The 14,058-nt window shown below is 44.4% G+C and overlaps 1 protein-coding gene across 6 annotated transcripts in view; it reads right to left on the reverse strand.

Moving 5' to 3' along the window:
• The window catches only part of TTYH3 (tweety family member 3), an 81,323-nt gene that overhangs the window by 22,752 nt on the left and 44,513 nt on the right, over positions 1–14,058 (reverse strand). For all 6 annotated transcript variants that reach the window (XM_065684536.1, XM_065684538.1, XM_065684535.1 and 3 more), the window contains exons 3-7: positions 11,447–11,558; positions 10,577–10,797; positions 9,695–9,790; positions 7,124–7,196; positions 6,700–6,775 (exon numbers count right to left, since the gene is read on the reverse strand). In XM_065684536.1, coding sequence (XP_065540608.1) covers positions 6,700–6,775; positions 7,124–7,196; positions 9,695–9,790; positions 10,577–10,797; positions 11,447–11,558 — 578 coding nt within the window. The remainder of the gene's footprint in view (positions 1–6,699; positions 6,776–7,123; positions 7,197–9,694; positions 9,791–10,576; positions 10,798–11,446; positions 11,559–14,058) is intronic.

Below are 14,058 nucleotides of genomic sequence, written 5' to 3' on the forward strand. Positions count from 1 at the left end.
CTGCCAACATGCCCAAATTACAAGTAACGGGCTTTACCCTGCCGTTCTCAATAATGCCACTGAGGAAGGGAGCTCTGAAAACTTATCATCCAGATGCCTTTAGATTATTTCTTAGACATTTACAGTTCTTCTTTAGATGAATAAAGGCATCAGCAAAATCAGCAGGTTCTTTTAAGTGATGTTGGCTCAGTAAAGACTACAAAAGCCCCAAAACACACATATCTTCTGCACTTCCCCCCGCCACCAGCATCCTTTTCCCCATTCTCTTTAATCTTCCGTGACTTTCAGTCACAAAAATTGCAAGCTGCAAAGCTATATTCAACAGCCCCAACTCAGAAAACAGCAAATGGCACAACCACAAGAAGCAGAGCTGTGAAGGAAGCAGACCTGATTGTATCCTGACTTCCCATAAATATTGAACACACCTTTGGGCGAGCCAACACACTGGAGACGAAGTGGTACACCACAGCCTGTCAGCTCCTGCATGCTGGCAATGTAACCTGACAGCTGGTATTTATAATTCATTAGCCTAGTTTGGGGCAGCTTCTGCCAGCTGCTCCATCTCCCTCCCACCGACTCTTTCTCTGGGATGACCTGCATCTCCCCAGCCAAGCCTCTGAACAGCAATGGGCAGCAGGAACTGCTTTGTGTGCCTCACTCTGGTCAGACCACACAAGCAACTGTCCACAGCTACTGAGCCAAAGAAAGGACTGTTCCTCCCAGGCTCATAAATCACACTCAATGGTGATGGGAAAATGGATTAAAATGCACCTGTGCCGAGAGAACAGCACAGCAATCCACAGCATCACACATGGTCCACACCAAAAGGAGCGTGACCAGCAGTTTGAAGGTGATCCTGGCCCTCTGCTCTCGTGAGACCCCACTTGCAGCACTACGTACAGTTCTGGTGTCCTCAACATAAGAAGGACATGGAGCTGTTGGAGCAAGTCCAGAGGAGGCCACGAGGATGATCAGGGACTGGAGCACCTCCCGTATGAAGACAGGCTGAGGAAGTTGGGGCTGTTCAGCCTGGAGAAGAGAAGGCTGCGTGGGGACCCCATAGCAGCCTTCCAGTATCTGAAGGGGGCCTATAGGGATGCTGGAGAGGGACTCTTCAATAGGGACTGCTGTGATAGGACAAGGGGTCACGGGTTAAAACTTAAACAGGGGAAGTTTAGATTGGATATAAGGAGGAAATTCTTTACTGTGAGGGTACTGAGGCGCTGTAATGGGTTGCCCAGGGAAGCTGGGAATGCTCCATCCCTGGCAGTGTTCAAGGCCAGGTTGGACAGAGCCTTGGGTGCCATGGTTTAGTGTGAGGTGTCCCTGCCCATGGCCGAGGGGGTTGGAACTGGATGATCTTAATTTCCAACCCAAACTATTCTATCATTCTATGACTTTGCCACCTATTTATTTTAAACCAACAAACCACTATACGTTTCTCTTAGGCTTTCACAGTGTTATCAGTTTTACATCACCTTTGTAAGTGCATTAATTTGCATGACATACTGCTAATAAATAGCTCTAGAAATGTTTCTTGAGGGCCTTTTGGATCACCCCTGGTGGGCAGATTACAGACAAGAGTTCCCAATATCATCATAGTTTGCAGTTTGTAAGCCCAGGATAAAGATTGCTGGTTACAAGTGAAGCAAAAAGCAGTACAGTGAAGTGTTTCCCTTGCTTGCCCCTGGAAGGCAGGATCAACAAGGCTTCACTGTGGTAGCACTGGCTTTGCAGCTGACAAGTGTGACACTGTACATGAAATGTGCTTTCCAAAATGGCAAAGACAGCAGGAGCAGCTTTCCCCTGCACTGAACCCAGCACGCTAATAGCTGTGGTGCTTTAAAGCTAAAGCTACAATAGGCGGTAAAGCTGCCTTAAAGTGATCATACACTGCAAAGCCTGGAAATCAAGAGGAATGTGACACCTGCCTCCATACCACCAGGCTGCGAAAGAGGAAAGAGCAGGAGGCACCTCCACCAGTTTTAAACCTGGTGGAGGCTATCCTGTACACCCCCAAATCTCTCATTTGTGTCCAGAAAACCGCTACACTAACCCATCATTTGCACTCTAGCAGCTCCAGGCAATTCCTTGCTGTAATTAACTTTCTGATGCATTTTCCTCTCAAGGAAAATTCCTGAAGGTTGGATGTGATTTTTGAAGCCAGCCTTTAGGCAAACTAGTTCACAGGAGAAGGGTTAGGCAGGGTCACGTTTGCAGCTGCCTATGCCTGCAGCAATCCTCCTGACCCACTCTTTTAGTGCACAGGCAGTGAGGGAGCAGAAGGCAGGGAAGGGAACTACCCAAAATGCTTTTATTTTTGCAAAATCTGGGTTTCCTAGAAAGGAAAGTAGAGCTGCCTGCTAAAGACAGCTTCAGCTGCTAGAGCTACTTATTGCTTTGCAACCATGGAGATTTACTATTCACTTCAAAGCCCAGCTGAAATGCAAAAATGGCATTATGCACCTGCCAAAAGGCAGTGAGAAGGTCTGTAGGGTAATGAGCAGATCCCAGTTGGAAAAACTCCTCACACCTAGAACAGCTTTTCCCAGCCCTACTTGAACATTCTCTAAGCACCTCACATTTTACATATACACCCAGATGAGACTGTCTCTGTGGGCTCCATCAGCAGAGAAAGCTGAAGTCTATCACCTGTGATGTCAAAGGAAGACATGCCTTTTGGCCAGGTTTTCCTGCCCAGGTAAGATGCTCTCCACCAGGAATTTCGTTTCCCTAAGGCAACAGTCTGACAGCAAAGGGGCAGATCTGCATAGCATTTATATGAGAAAGCTCTGCCTGTTGCTTAGACAGATTGTGCCTTCTTATTTAATTGTATGCAATAAGTCATCTGATAATAACACAACAACAGTGAAAAGGGATGAAACTAGAAGATGGCCTCCTGCTTTGAAAATAAACATCTTGGCCACATCAAGTCTTTTGACTAACAGCAGGAACCGATTATACAGACACTGTTCAACTCCATTGGCTTTATCTCAATTAATGAATACTGGATGAGTTAGGCACATATATCAGCCTCTTCTGCAAAATGATTTAAGGCTTTCCTTCTCCAGGAAACCTGCATTAAGGCTCTTTGCTCCCTGTTCTCCTCCCTCCCTCCCTTTTCTTAATGCAGCACATTTTACCCACAAAACAAGGAGATCAGCTAAAAACATGACAACAATAATAATGCACTAGATCAGATTAGTCTCAGCTCCATTAATTCTATTTAGATTTGCAAACAGCAATTAATAGACAAACAGGAATATTAATATACTAGTTGCCCAGTATCCAACTGTGCTGGTTTTGGCTGGGGTAGAGTTAATTTTCTTTATAGTTGCTGATATAGGGCTGTGATTTGCATTTGTGCTGGAAACAGGGGTGTTTTAGTGACTGCTGAGCAGTGCTTACACAGAGCCAAAGCCTCTTCTGCTTCTCACCAGCGAGAAGGCTGGGGATGCACAAGGAATTGGGTGAGGACACAGCCAGGACAGCTGACCCCAAATGACCGAAGGGATATTCCAGACTATACAATGTCATGCTCAGCATATAGAGCTGGGGATGAAGGAGGAAGTGGGGACATTGGGAGTGATGGCATTTATCACCATCCCATCATCATCATTACCTGTGATGGAGCCCTGCTGTCCTGGAGATGGCTGAACACCTGCCTGACCTGACCTCACAAGTGGTGAATTGAGTCCTTGCTTTGCTTTGCTTGCCTGTGTAGCTTTTGCTTTACTTATTGAATTGTCTTTATCTCAACCCACAAGTTTCCTCACTTTCACCCTTCCCCTTCTCTCCCATCCCACCAGGGGGAAGTGAACAAGTGGCTGTGTGGGGCTGAGTTGCCGCCTGGGGTTAAACTATGATAGCACCACAGTTATTTTTCTGTGAAAACTACTATAACTATCACCAACATAAAAGCACTGCACCAGTCGCCCATCTCACCAGGGGAAGTGAGCAGCATTCATCTCTGAATGCCAGAGCAGAGGGCTGGGAATATTACAACACGTTATATTTAAAAACAACAACTAAGAATAGTGATTAAAGGGAAAAATTGACCCAGCACTACAAAGCTTCTTAAGGTTACTTGTTGGTTCTTCTATCCTTAAAAATAAATTGCAGCACCTAGCCCAGTATGCGGCATGCCAAAAGCAGGTACCTAGGTAAGACTGAGTGCCCTCAGGGCATGAGTACCCTCTCAGCCCAACTTCAGCAGAAGTGATTCCCAAGGTAAATGTGATTGCTAAATGTGATATATATATATATTCTAATTTCCAATGGATTCTTCTTTCATGGGTGACCTGAGCCCTTCCACCCACTCACACTCTTAGTCAGCTCTTTTCTGAGCTGAAAAATTCACGGTCAGGTACACTGTGGTTTCACTCTGATGAAACTAGCTGGAGCAATTTTTGTTTCTGCCTCATCTGTCTGTACTGTTGTTAATGTTGGAGAGCATCATCCACAGAGCAGAGGCAGCAAACCAGAGAGTGTGAAGATTCCATGCACTAGAATAATGACCCTTCAAACAGGGCATCTTCCTCCAAGAGGACCACACTTGATGCTGGCTCCCAGCTGCCTGCCCAGCCTCCTCAAGCTCACCACTCTTGGTGTATATATGTCTCAGCTAATGACAAAGCAGCCGCTACAATTTACAGCAAAGCATGTTAAGGGATACCAACACTTTTAAAGATGTTTCTAAGGAGTGTCATTGAGCAGTCCCACACTGCATCGTGACTTTCCTTCCTGCTCAGGTGCACGCGAGTGTCCCAACTTTGGGGACCATGAGCTATTTCCGTAGCTTCCTGATCATAAACTATGACACAGCAGTGAAAATCCACATGGGAAAGGCAGAACATTGGATCATCTCCCAGCCAGCTGCCTAGTGCAATGGCAGGCTCAGAAGTTAGACTGTTTCCCTCTGAAAAAAGGAGAAGGCGCTGAGGAACACACAGCGGCTGCCTGACAGCAGGGAGCTGACACACCAGCCTCCCACAGAAGGGCCACCCTTCCGACTCAAGCCTGTGACAACACCTGCTCTTCCTCCTCTTCAGCGTTTCACTTGGACCCATTCACTGTTATTTATGGAGCCTTAACAACTGTTAAAGGTGGTGGTGCTGTCAGAACAGCCTGATTTCACTTGGGGGAGTTGGCTGTCCCTGCCCAGGGAAGCAGGAGGAGGGACAGAATGTCAGTCCTACACTCACTGTTAGGAGCCAAGCAGGCAAGGACAACTGAAACAGAGAAATTGCACAAAGGGGTGTTTCTTCAGTTTCCCAGGGTCAATCTAATTGTTACCAAACACGCCCCAGAACTGATTTGGGCTACCAAACTAGAGCCAAATATTTCCCCTTGGCCTCACTGACCTGTTTGCCTCCTTGAACAACTAGAAGACTAGCTTGGTACCTTGGTGCCACTTTGTCACCTTCACAGCCAAGAGAGGATTTTCATTTTGTGTGGTGATAAACACTCATTCTCCTCCCTTATTGCATTTCTTTGTTACAAAGAGAGCTGCCTGGCTCTCTTCTCTCCTTCTCGGGAAATCAATAAATAAGGCATTCCAAAAATAAGCTGTAGAGTGATAATATCAACTTGTACATACTCTTTTATACTGCAGTCTGCCTCCAGACAAACAGTTCTTATTGCTTCCAATCCCTGAATCCTCAGCCATAGCTACCTACCTAATTTCTGATCAGTTGCACAGTGAGAGGCAGCATTTGGCTAAGCACCCAGCCATACACTAGACCTTCTGCACACAAGGCAAAGATTCTCTGATTCCACTAAATAAGAAGTAGGGAAAACACAGATGGCTCCTTTTGCATATCAGCGTCATTGCTTATTTGTGTTTTATCATACATAGCAACTATCAGGGGAGAGAAGGTAGGAGAAAAATTAACTTTTATCTAAGCAGCAAACTCAGTCCTGAAAAATCCTTTTCCTTTCTAGCACTTATGGTATCTTTGCTGGCACTTTTTTGTTAAACCACAGTTCTAAATGCCACTTTTGCCCCCCACCGAGGTCCCAACTGGAGGCACCCCACATCTCACCAATCACTTCAGTCTAAATTAGGAACCACAACCCCAAAATCCATTAGTACTTCAGCTGGATGCCACTGTGATGGAAGCAGCTTGCTTTAAATGGAACAGGATAAACAAAAATACTGCATTTATAATGGAAAGGGAAAAAATATACTTATTTGTGCCACTTTCCATTCATTTACCCTTTAAATTAGAGAAACTACTATTTATAGCCCCCATGAAGAAAAAAATACAGATATTTGTTGGTAAGAGATGTAAAAATGACTATTCTAGATTCAGGAATACAAGAGCAAGTTTTAAAAATGACAACTCAAACTGCACATTGCAATTGCCACACTTCTGCCACTTAGGAGAACAAGATTCAAGAGTGCTATACTTAAAGCAGAATAATCCAGAGACTTCTGTTTTTCCATTTTATGAGTTTATTTCCAAGACAGAAGAAAGGTTCTGAAGGCTCTTCTGACAAAACTGTACATGTACACTTCTGATCAGGGTATAAATGCTTCCTTGGGAAGACACTGGTTTTCCAGAGCTCCACACACTTTTCCCACTGTGTGCAAGCTCCTCTGTTCCAAACACAGCCTTAAATTCTCAGCCCCTGCCATGCTCCTATGTGACAGCTGGAGCCACAGCACCCTGTGCCAAAGCCAGTCCCGGAACTTACCAGCACTAAGCACTGCATTCTCTTCAACCACTTTGGAGACATAAGCATCGGGGTTAATACAGAAGTCACTGGAGCCCTAGATAGATGCAAGACAAAAGGGAAAAGGAATATCAAAGAACGCCAGTATCAAAGAACAATTGAGCCAGGTTAACATCAGGGAACTCTCTACTATGGTCATGTTTCAGATGCTGAAGTCTCTCATCGTCACCCCCACTAGCACTGCTTTACACAACCACAGCAGTGCTGGAGTACCGGCTAGTGCATCACACCACAGGGAAAGGAGGAGCTCTCCACTTTTCATAGATGGAAATTGCTAGGACAGCTACTTAGAACAAGATGTGCTATAAAACACAGTGTAACATTAATCTCATAACTGATAAACGTGCAGCAAAAGGTTAATGGGACTTGGATCAGAGCCACTTACCACAGCGACAGCCAACTCCAGACCCAGGGATCCCCAGCTGACAATCAGGGCAAACACCCCAAGCAAGCACACCCTGTGGGAGACAGACAGATGGCACATGTAGCAGCTCTGATTTCAAGCAGATCCTTCCACAAGATGTATTATTTGGAGTCCAAACCAATTGCCAAACCCAAAGTTATCTTCAGATAAACCATCCCCTTTCTATATGAACAGCAGGAGAGAAGTTTATATCCAACTCTTGGTTCCCATGTTACCTGGCCCTGGGCCTGCAGGGAAGGAAGAAGAGGGTGGAAGTAAAGTTTTACCCTGCTTCTAGCAGGGAAGCCAAGGCACAAAGACACAGGGGTGGCTGCAGGGAAGGCAGATCAGCAGATGGATGACTGCAGTTCCACTGCTTTCACTATTCCCATTCTGGACTTTACTTACCAGGTCCAAAGATATTCAAAGAAAAAAACCCAAAACATCCTGATCCAAAATTAGGCAAATCCCTCCTGTTTCTAGAATAAACAGGTGGTTATTACGTGTAAGCACTGCATGGCTAAGACAGTGGGAGGGAACACTCAGTCTCTGTTAGGACATCTGCCTTTGGCTCCAAGTAGCACCTAAGGATCCCACAAAGCCCCAGGAGACACAGTCACCCGCAGGCAAACAGTTCAGAGCAACAGTTGAAGTGCCTAGCACTGCTATGTGAGTCCATCTCTTCACAGGTTTCAAAGTTCTCTTCTGAGAGCTGGACCTCATTACCAACAGAAACAGTGGGAAGTGGCTGCTATGAAGCAGATCGAAGGCAGAGGGATGGCAGAGCAGTGGTCTCAGTGATGTTGAGCTTTGCATTTCCCCAAACGGTGCATTAGCTCTTCACCTTTGCTGTCAGAATGAGTGCTAGAGACGCTTAGGCAAAAGCGCTCCCCAACTCTCTCAGGTCCAGCGATACAGACTTAACAAGCGGTTTCACTTTATGTATCCCTATCTTCAAAGCCAAGGGACACTGGGTTGCTCTCTCAGGGATACCTTTTCCTTCAGGCTTGGAAACATAAAAGCAGGTTCCCTCCCACCCACACCCTGAAGAAAACAAAGCAAAACCTGTTCATAACCAAGATTTTTTTATTCAAACCTAGTGCTAGCATCTCTGTGAGGAAAGGACATCTCTCTTTTCTGTTGTATTTGTCTCATTGAAGACTAGAGCTGTAAAAAATAAATCTATAGGTCTCCATTAAAAAGAAATCAGGTCTCCATTAAAAAGAAATCTACCCTTCAGTCTACCAATTTATTTTGCTTTTGAGTAATCCCTATCCTGTGAATGGATTCTGCTCACTTTGCAGAAGTAATGGAGCTTCACCAGACTGACCCCTGTGCAGCACTGTGGAGTGAGACACTAAAGACTTTATTGTACTTTTTCCAAATGGATGGAAAAAATATTATCCAGGGATCAGCAAGGTTCTGTGGTTTTAAGACACACAGACAACACAGCTTGGTGCCTCAGCTAAGCAAGGGTAATCAGTAAAACACATTTGTTGTTTTATCTTAAATGAAGATGACTGGGTCAGTAACTGATTGTTTGGCTGAAAGATCTAAAACTGGCATTTCACCATCTTGCTTGGCTGTGATACATTTGCTTCTTTATGCCATGTGCTCCCTTTGGGGAATGCCTTGATATGAACTTTTGGCTAATGGGGAATGAGATTCTAATTTAAACCCTGGGTTTACCATCTGTGCATACACACTTGGACTTTTGTCTGTGTAACCTGCCAGGTATGAAGTCACCTGGCAAATAATAAATCTGAATATGCTTTCCAGTTATTAAAATGGCATCACCATGTACCGGGATAAACTCTTGGCCATGTCAGTTGTCGAACTGTCACTGTGTTTATGACACCAGATCCTTTGCCAAACATGCCAAGCTAAACCAAGCTACACAACAGGGAGAGGAATACTTGCTCTTGTAATGGGGCCTGAGCATTTGCAGTGCCTTTTAGAAATAGGCATGCATTAATATTGCAGTACCATGGCAACAAGACTCCTCCTCATAACTGTACAAACCATTGCTTGTTCTCAGTTTAACATTGCTTGTTCTTCAGGTATGACAGCCAAAGGTAAACAAGAGCAGAGCATGACACAAAAGGCATGCTACCAGGTTGTGCAGATACATGCAATACTTATCAGCATGTAACAAATGCCTTCACAACTGTAGAGGATTAAATGGAGATTTTAAAATCCTGTAAATTTAAGGGAGGATATTCACACTGCTATCTTCCAGCAGATGGAGGCTAGCAAAGCTACCCACTGGAAGATAGACTGCCCACGAGCTCCTCATCTTGCATGAGAAGGCAATGGACACCAGCACTTATTGCAGTTTATAGCTCAAGAACCTTCCTGCAAAGATCTCTGACTTAGCCCTAATCCTACCCACAGAGCTATGCTCTACAAAGTCTCTTTACATCAAGAAGCTCATTTAAGATGTCCAGTCTCAGAAGTCCTTGATATCAACTAACAACAGCCTAAAGCTTTAAACTAGCAGTCACTTGGATTCAGATGGCCTTCCTTATCCTCTGTGCCTGGGTCAGGACTTACCCCATAAGAATGGCTCTGGAGTTTCTAATGAGCCCAAAGAGCACCAGCAGACATATCAGGACATGGAAGAGGAGCAGGCCCAAGTATCCCAGCCACCTGCAGCAAACAGAATACACAGTCTGCAAAGGAAAACTGGTGTACAAAAGGCACAGATCAACAAGCTAGTGTGACTCATGGGAAAAACGTAGCCCTTTTCTTTAAGTAAAAGTCACCACTAATGATTAATGTCCAGAGAGCTCTGGATACTTGTTGGGTTTAGAGTCAAAGCAGGTAAAAACATTTAAACATGGCCAGCATGCACAGTTGCTGAGAAATGAGACTGCTAATCTTGTTCTTGTGTAAAGTTATATGCAACTGGACACCATCAGGTGAAGAAGAGGCACTGCATCTTCTTGAATTCCCTAGACACTTGTTAGAAAATGCTTATTTATTCCACATGTGTGGACTGAGGTTTTATTTCGTGGAATACCGCTGATGCAATCTTTTATTAAATATGTTTAATAAAATGGAACATTAGGATGTGCTGTTAACTTATGGAACCAGTCCAGTTTTCTACTCTGTCTAGCTACTGTGCCATGCAACTACAACATGCTGATTAGAACACAACAGTAACTCTCTCTGTGGCTGTTTTTTCCCCAGTGTTAGAACAAGCTACACATTCAGAGTGAGTTTCCCTTCAGCTGGCAATATACACAGTTAAGAAAAAGTTTGTCCCACATTTTGATTTAAACTGAATGCAATTTTGCTGTAAGAAACAAATGAACTACGTGAGCCAACAGCACCTGCGATAATATACAGAGCCTCTGGCTCAGTCATCCAGAAGACACACATCATTCTTGCAAAACAGATGTTACTACATCTACACTACAGCATGCTACACACCTGTACCAGTCATAGAGGTCAATCTGAATTGCCAGTTCCTCCAGAGACAGCTCTTCATTCTTCCAAAAGGGGATCTCAGTTGTTTGCCTGACCAGCTCATCCAAGAGACCTTGCAGTTTCTGGATAACATGCAGGTAGTCAGTCTGCTTTGTGAACATCTCCTCCAGGACAAGCAAGTTTGGTTCTGCTGTTTGGTTCAGGGCCACTGCAGTATCTAGTACCTGTATTATGGGAATGAAAGAAGGAGTTAAAAAAAAAGACAGCAAAAATGAGATAAATAATGAAAGGACACGAAGTCAAAGAAGTAAAAGAGGATCCATTCTTACTAGCAAGTCATGGACAGCTACCAGCATACCAGACCTCTGTCCTAGAGGCTCAGACTGTTTACCCTTCAAAAGCAACTTACAAGCATCTATAAAATAATTTGTTTGAAAGTAGTCCAATAATAGCATCTCAGCTGAACCTTTAACACATGCACACATGTAGCTGCCATCAGGGTCACAGAATGATACCATGAAATTAGAGTCAGCACAAGGACAACTGATTGCGCTAAAATGATACATTTTACTAAGAGATTTGTCTGCTTTGGCCTGCCTCCTCTTCCGGGTGTGGAAGGGAGCTGATCAGAAGCTGTTTATAAACCTAGCAAAGGGAAGACTTCATTTAACAAGCTGTGTTTGCTTTGATATTTTTAGAAGAGCTGAAGCAATCACCACTCAGCTAATGGAAATTTTAGCACATCTCTAAACCCAGAGACTAACAAAAAATGGGAAGAGATACAGGCACAGCCAGATTCAAGACAAGAGCTGCTGAGCAAGTCTGCTCATTCCCACACTCCCTCTTTGCTAGCACATCTCTCCTAGTGCTTACCCTGTCCTGGACACCAGCCACAGTGCGGTTTGCATGGCGTAGCGAGTACGTCAGCCGGTGAATGCCGTCACTGGTCTCTCCATTCCCATAGAAGCCTACAGCAATTCCAGCACTGCAGAGAAAGAAAGGGTAGAGCTAGAGCTAAATGGCAAGCTATATAACGCACGGCTTATTGCAACAGCACCCCTGGTAATCACATCAGCACTTGCCACAGAAAGGGAAGACTCACAGAATCATATCAAAGATTCACAGAATGGTTTGGGTTAGAAGGAACCCTAAAGATCACGTAGTTCCAAACCCCTGCCACAGGCAGGGACACCTGCATGCCTCCCTAAGGGAAGCTGGGGTCATGCTCCTCAGCAACCACTAAAAAAATCACCTGTAAACATTTGCCTGTGTTTTCCACTCAGCCATCAACTCCCTGTATAGGGTCCATATGATGAACAGAGGCACACCACCCCTTCTCAGTATGTAGGTTTCATTTATGGTACAGTAATGAAGATCTGTTGCAGAATGAGCCATGGGCAACCAGAAATCCATCCAGCCAAGCAGCTCTCCAGTGGCTCCTCCAGGAGCTACCGTTGCTATGTCAGGGGACACATGCCTTCTCTGGATGTAAAATACACATTGTTTCATTAAATTTCTTAACAGCAGGACACAAAGAGCTTGCATTGACTACGAGCCCATGATGGTGGTTCCTCCGTATTTTCCATGCCTTCTACACAGTGAACTATCTATGAACCTCATCTATCTTGATTTATCTTCCTATTAGAAGCATTTGTGTCACACTGACTTAGAGTACTGGGAAAGAAGGCTGAATAACTTACTGGGACAAAAGGCTTATTTATTGTTAAAGCAAATGAATTTCAAGCTTGTGGACACAATTCAGCTCCAGCTGCTTAGCAAATTACCACCTATCAGATGATTTGCCATAACTGTCCACACATATCAGCCTGCCCCAGTTATGAAGTAAACCATATTAGCTTAAGCCTCACTTAAAGGAGGAGGATCCTGTAAATGACTTGTAACCAAGAGATAATCTCATGCAAGTCAGTGATACATCTTCTATTAAGACATCACTGCAGGAACTCACAGTTCCTCTTCCCAAGCCCATTTTATCTAATAATAGAGGAGGAAAGAGCTTGCGAAGGGGTCACACAACTAAACTCAAGGCAAAAAAAAAACCCATTACCAAGATAGAAAATTTCTATTCTTGTGTCACATTTAGCTTCAGAGCTCCCAGGATCTGTTCTGGGAAGGTTCTCACAATACCAGGGCTGTGCCGGCGGTAGTGGAAAGGAAGGTGTTGGTGGTTTTGGTGTAAATCTGAAGTTATTCTGGACAAAACGGTTTCTTCACAGTTTCTTCTTGTGCTTGAGTTACAGCACTACGCTCACAGAGCTGGTTTGAAGGGGCAATAAAAGAGGAAGGAAACAAGCCAAAAAACAGCTTTCAGAACAAGCAAGCATAGTGCCTTTGTTTAACAGGAAGGGCCACTAAAGGATATTAAGCATTCTTCACCAGCATCACCACCCAGCTGGGAAATGAAGCTAAGCAGGCAAGCCAGAGCGGGCTTTGTCTTGATAACAGACCCTTGCAGATTTGTTCTGGCACACACATCAATCCACAGTCCAAATGACTGTTTCTGTTCTTGCTCCTCTGCTGCAGGAAGACAGCATCCATCCCTCCTTGCCTGGGTTCATCCACTTTAGACAGACCAATATAGTTCACATGGTTGCATTTTTACTTTCTCCTCATAAACACAAGAAATAGAAGCAAAGATTACACATTGGAAGTGGATCCACTGTGAAAATCTGTGTGATGCTTTTTCCAACAACTGACTCTCCACAAATTATAGAGAGCTTGGCCCATAAGAACCTCAGCTGAAGAGTCTTCCAGGGACAGTAGGCAGCCTACATCATATGTTGAAAGGCAGCAAGTATGTAACTCTTAGCATTAGGGTTAACGCAAGAAATTATCCTTTCTTCATGAGCACCATTCCTCAAACATTTTCCTAATGCAAATGATGTTGGTAATTAAAGAGAAAAATCCTTTGCATTCCTCGCTGGCTGCAGCTATTATCGGAGCTGATAACACACGCCTAGGATGCACAGGGGCAGAGGGGATAAAAAAGACACACACACACTTCTTCCACTTAAGAGAGATTACAGAGCCAGAGCTATGCCCAGGATAACGCAAATCAGCATCCCATGGCTTGAATTTCCTCTTGTCTTTATCAGAGCAAACATTCAGAAAGACCCTTTCGCTCTCCTGAGCAGCAGCAAACTTTAATAGTTGTTTCTACTATAGACACACAAATTCCAGAACATTCTTGACATTCAATATGCAGATCTGACCCCTTTAATTAGCGAGTTTTTATTCAGCCTGTTACAGCTACTAGAAGCTTATTCTTTCAGCGAAGGCTTGGTAAGTGCCCAAAACCTGCTGTTTGGCTCTCAGCATTCCCAGCACAGTAGCACTGTTATGGTGGAAAAGGATCAGAAACAGCACTCTGCAGTAGCAGCAGTTATCTTGCCCTTAAAGATGCAGCACAGATAGGTACATCAGTCAGTTTACTGAAAGGGACCATTTATGAAGTGCTAGCAACTACA

This window comes from Lathamus discolor, chromosome 6 (genome assembly GCF_037157495.1).
Source record: "Lathamus discolor isolate bLatDis1 chromosome 6, bLatDis1.hap1, whole genome shotgun sequence".
Lineage (NCBI taxonomy): Eukaryota > Metazoa > Chordata > Aves > Psittaciformes > Psittacidae > Lathamus > Lathamus discolor.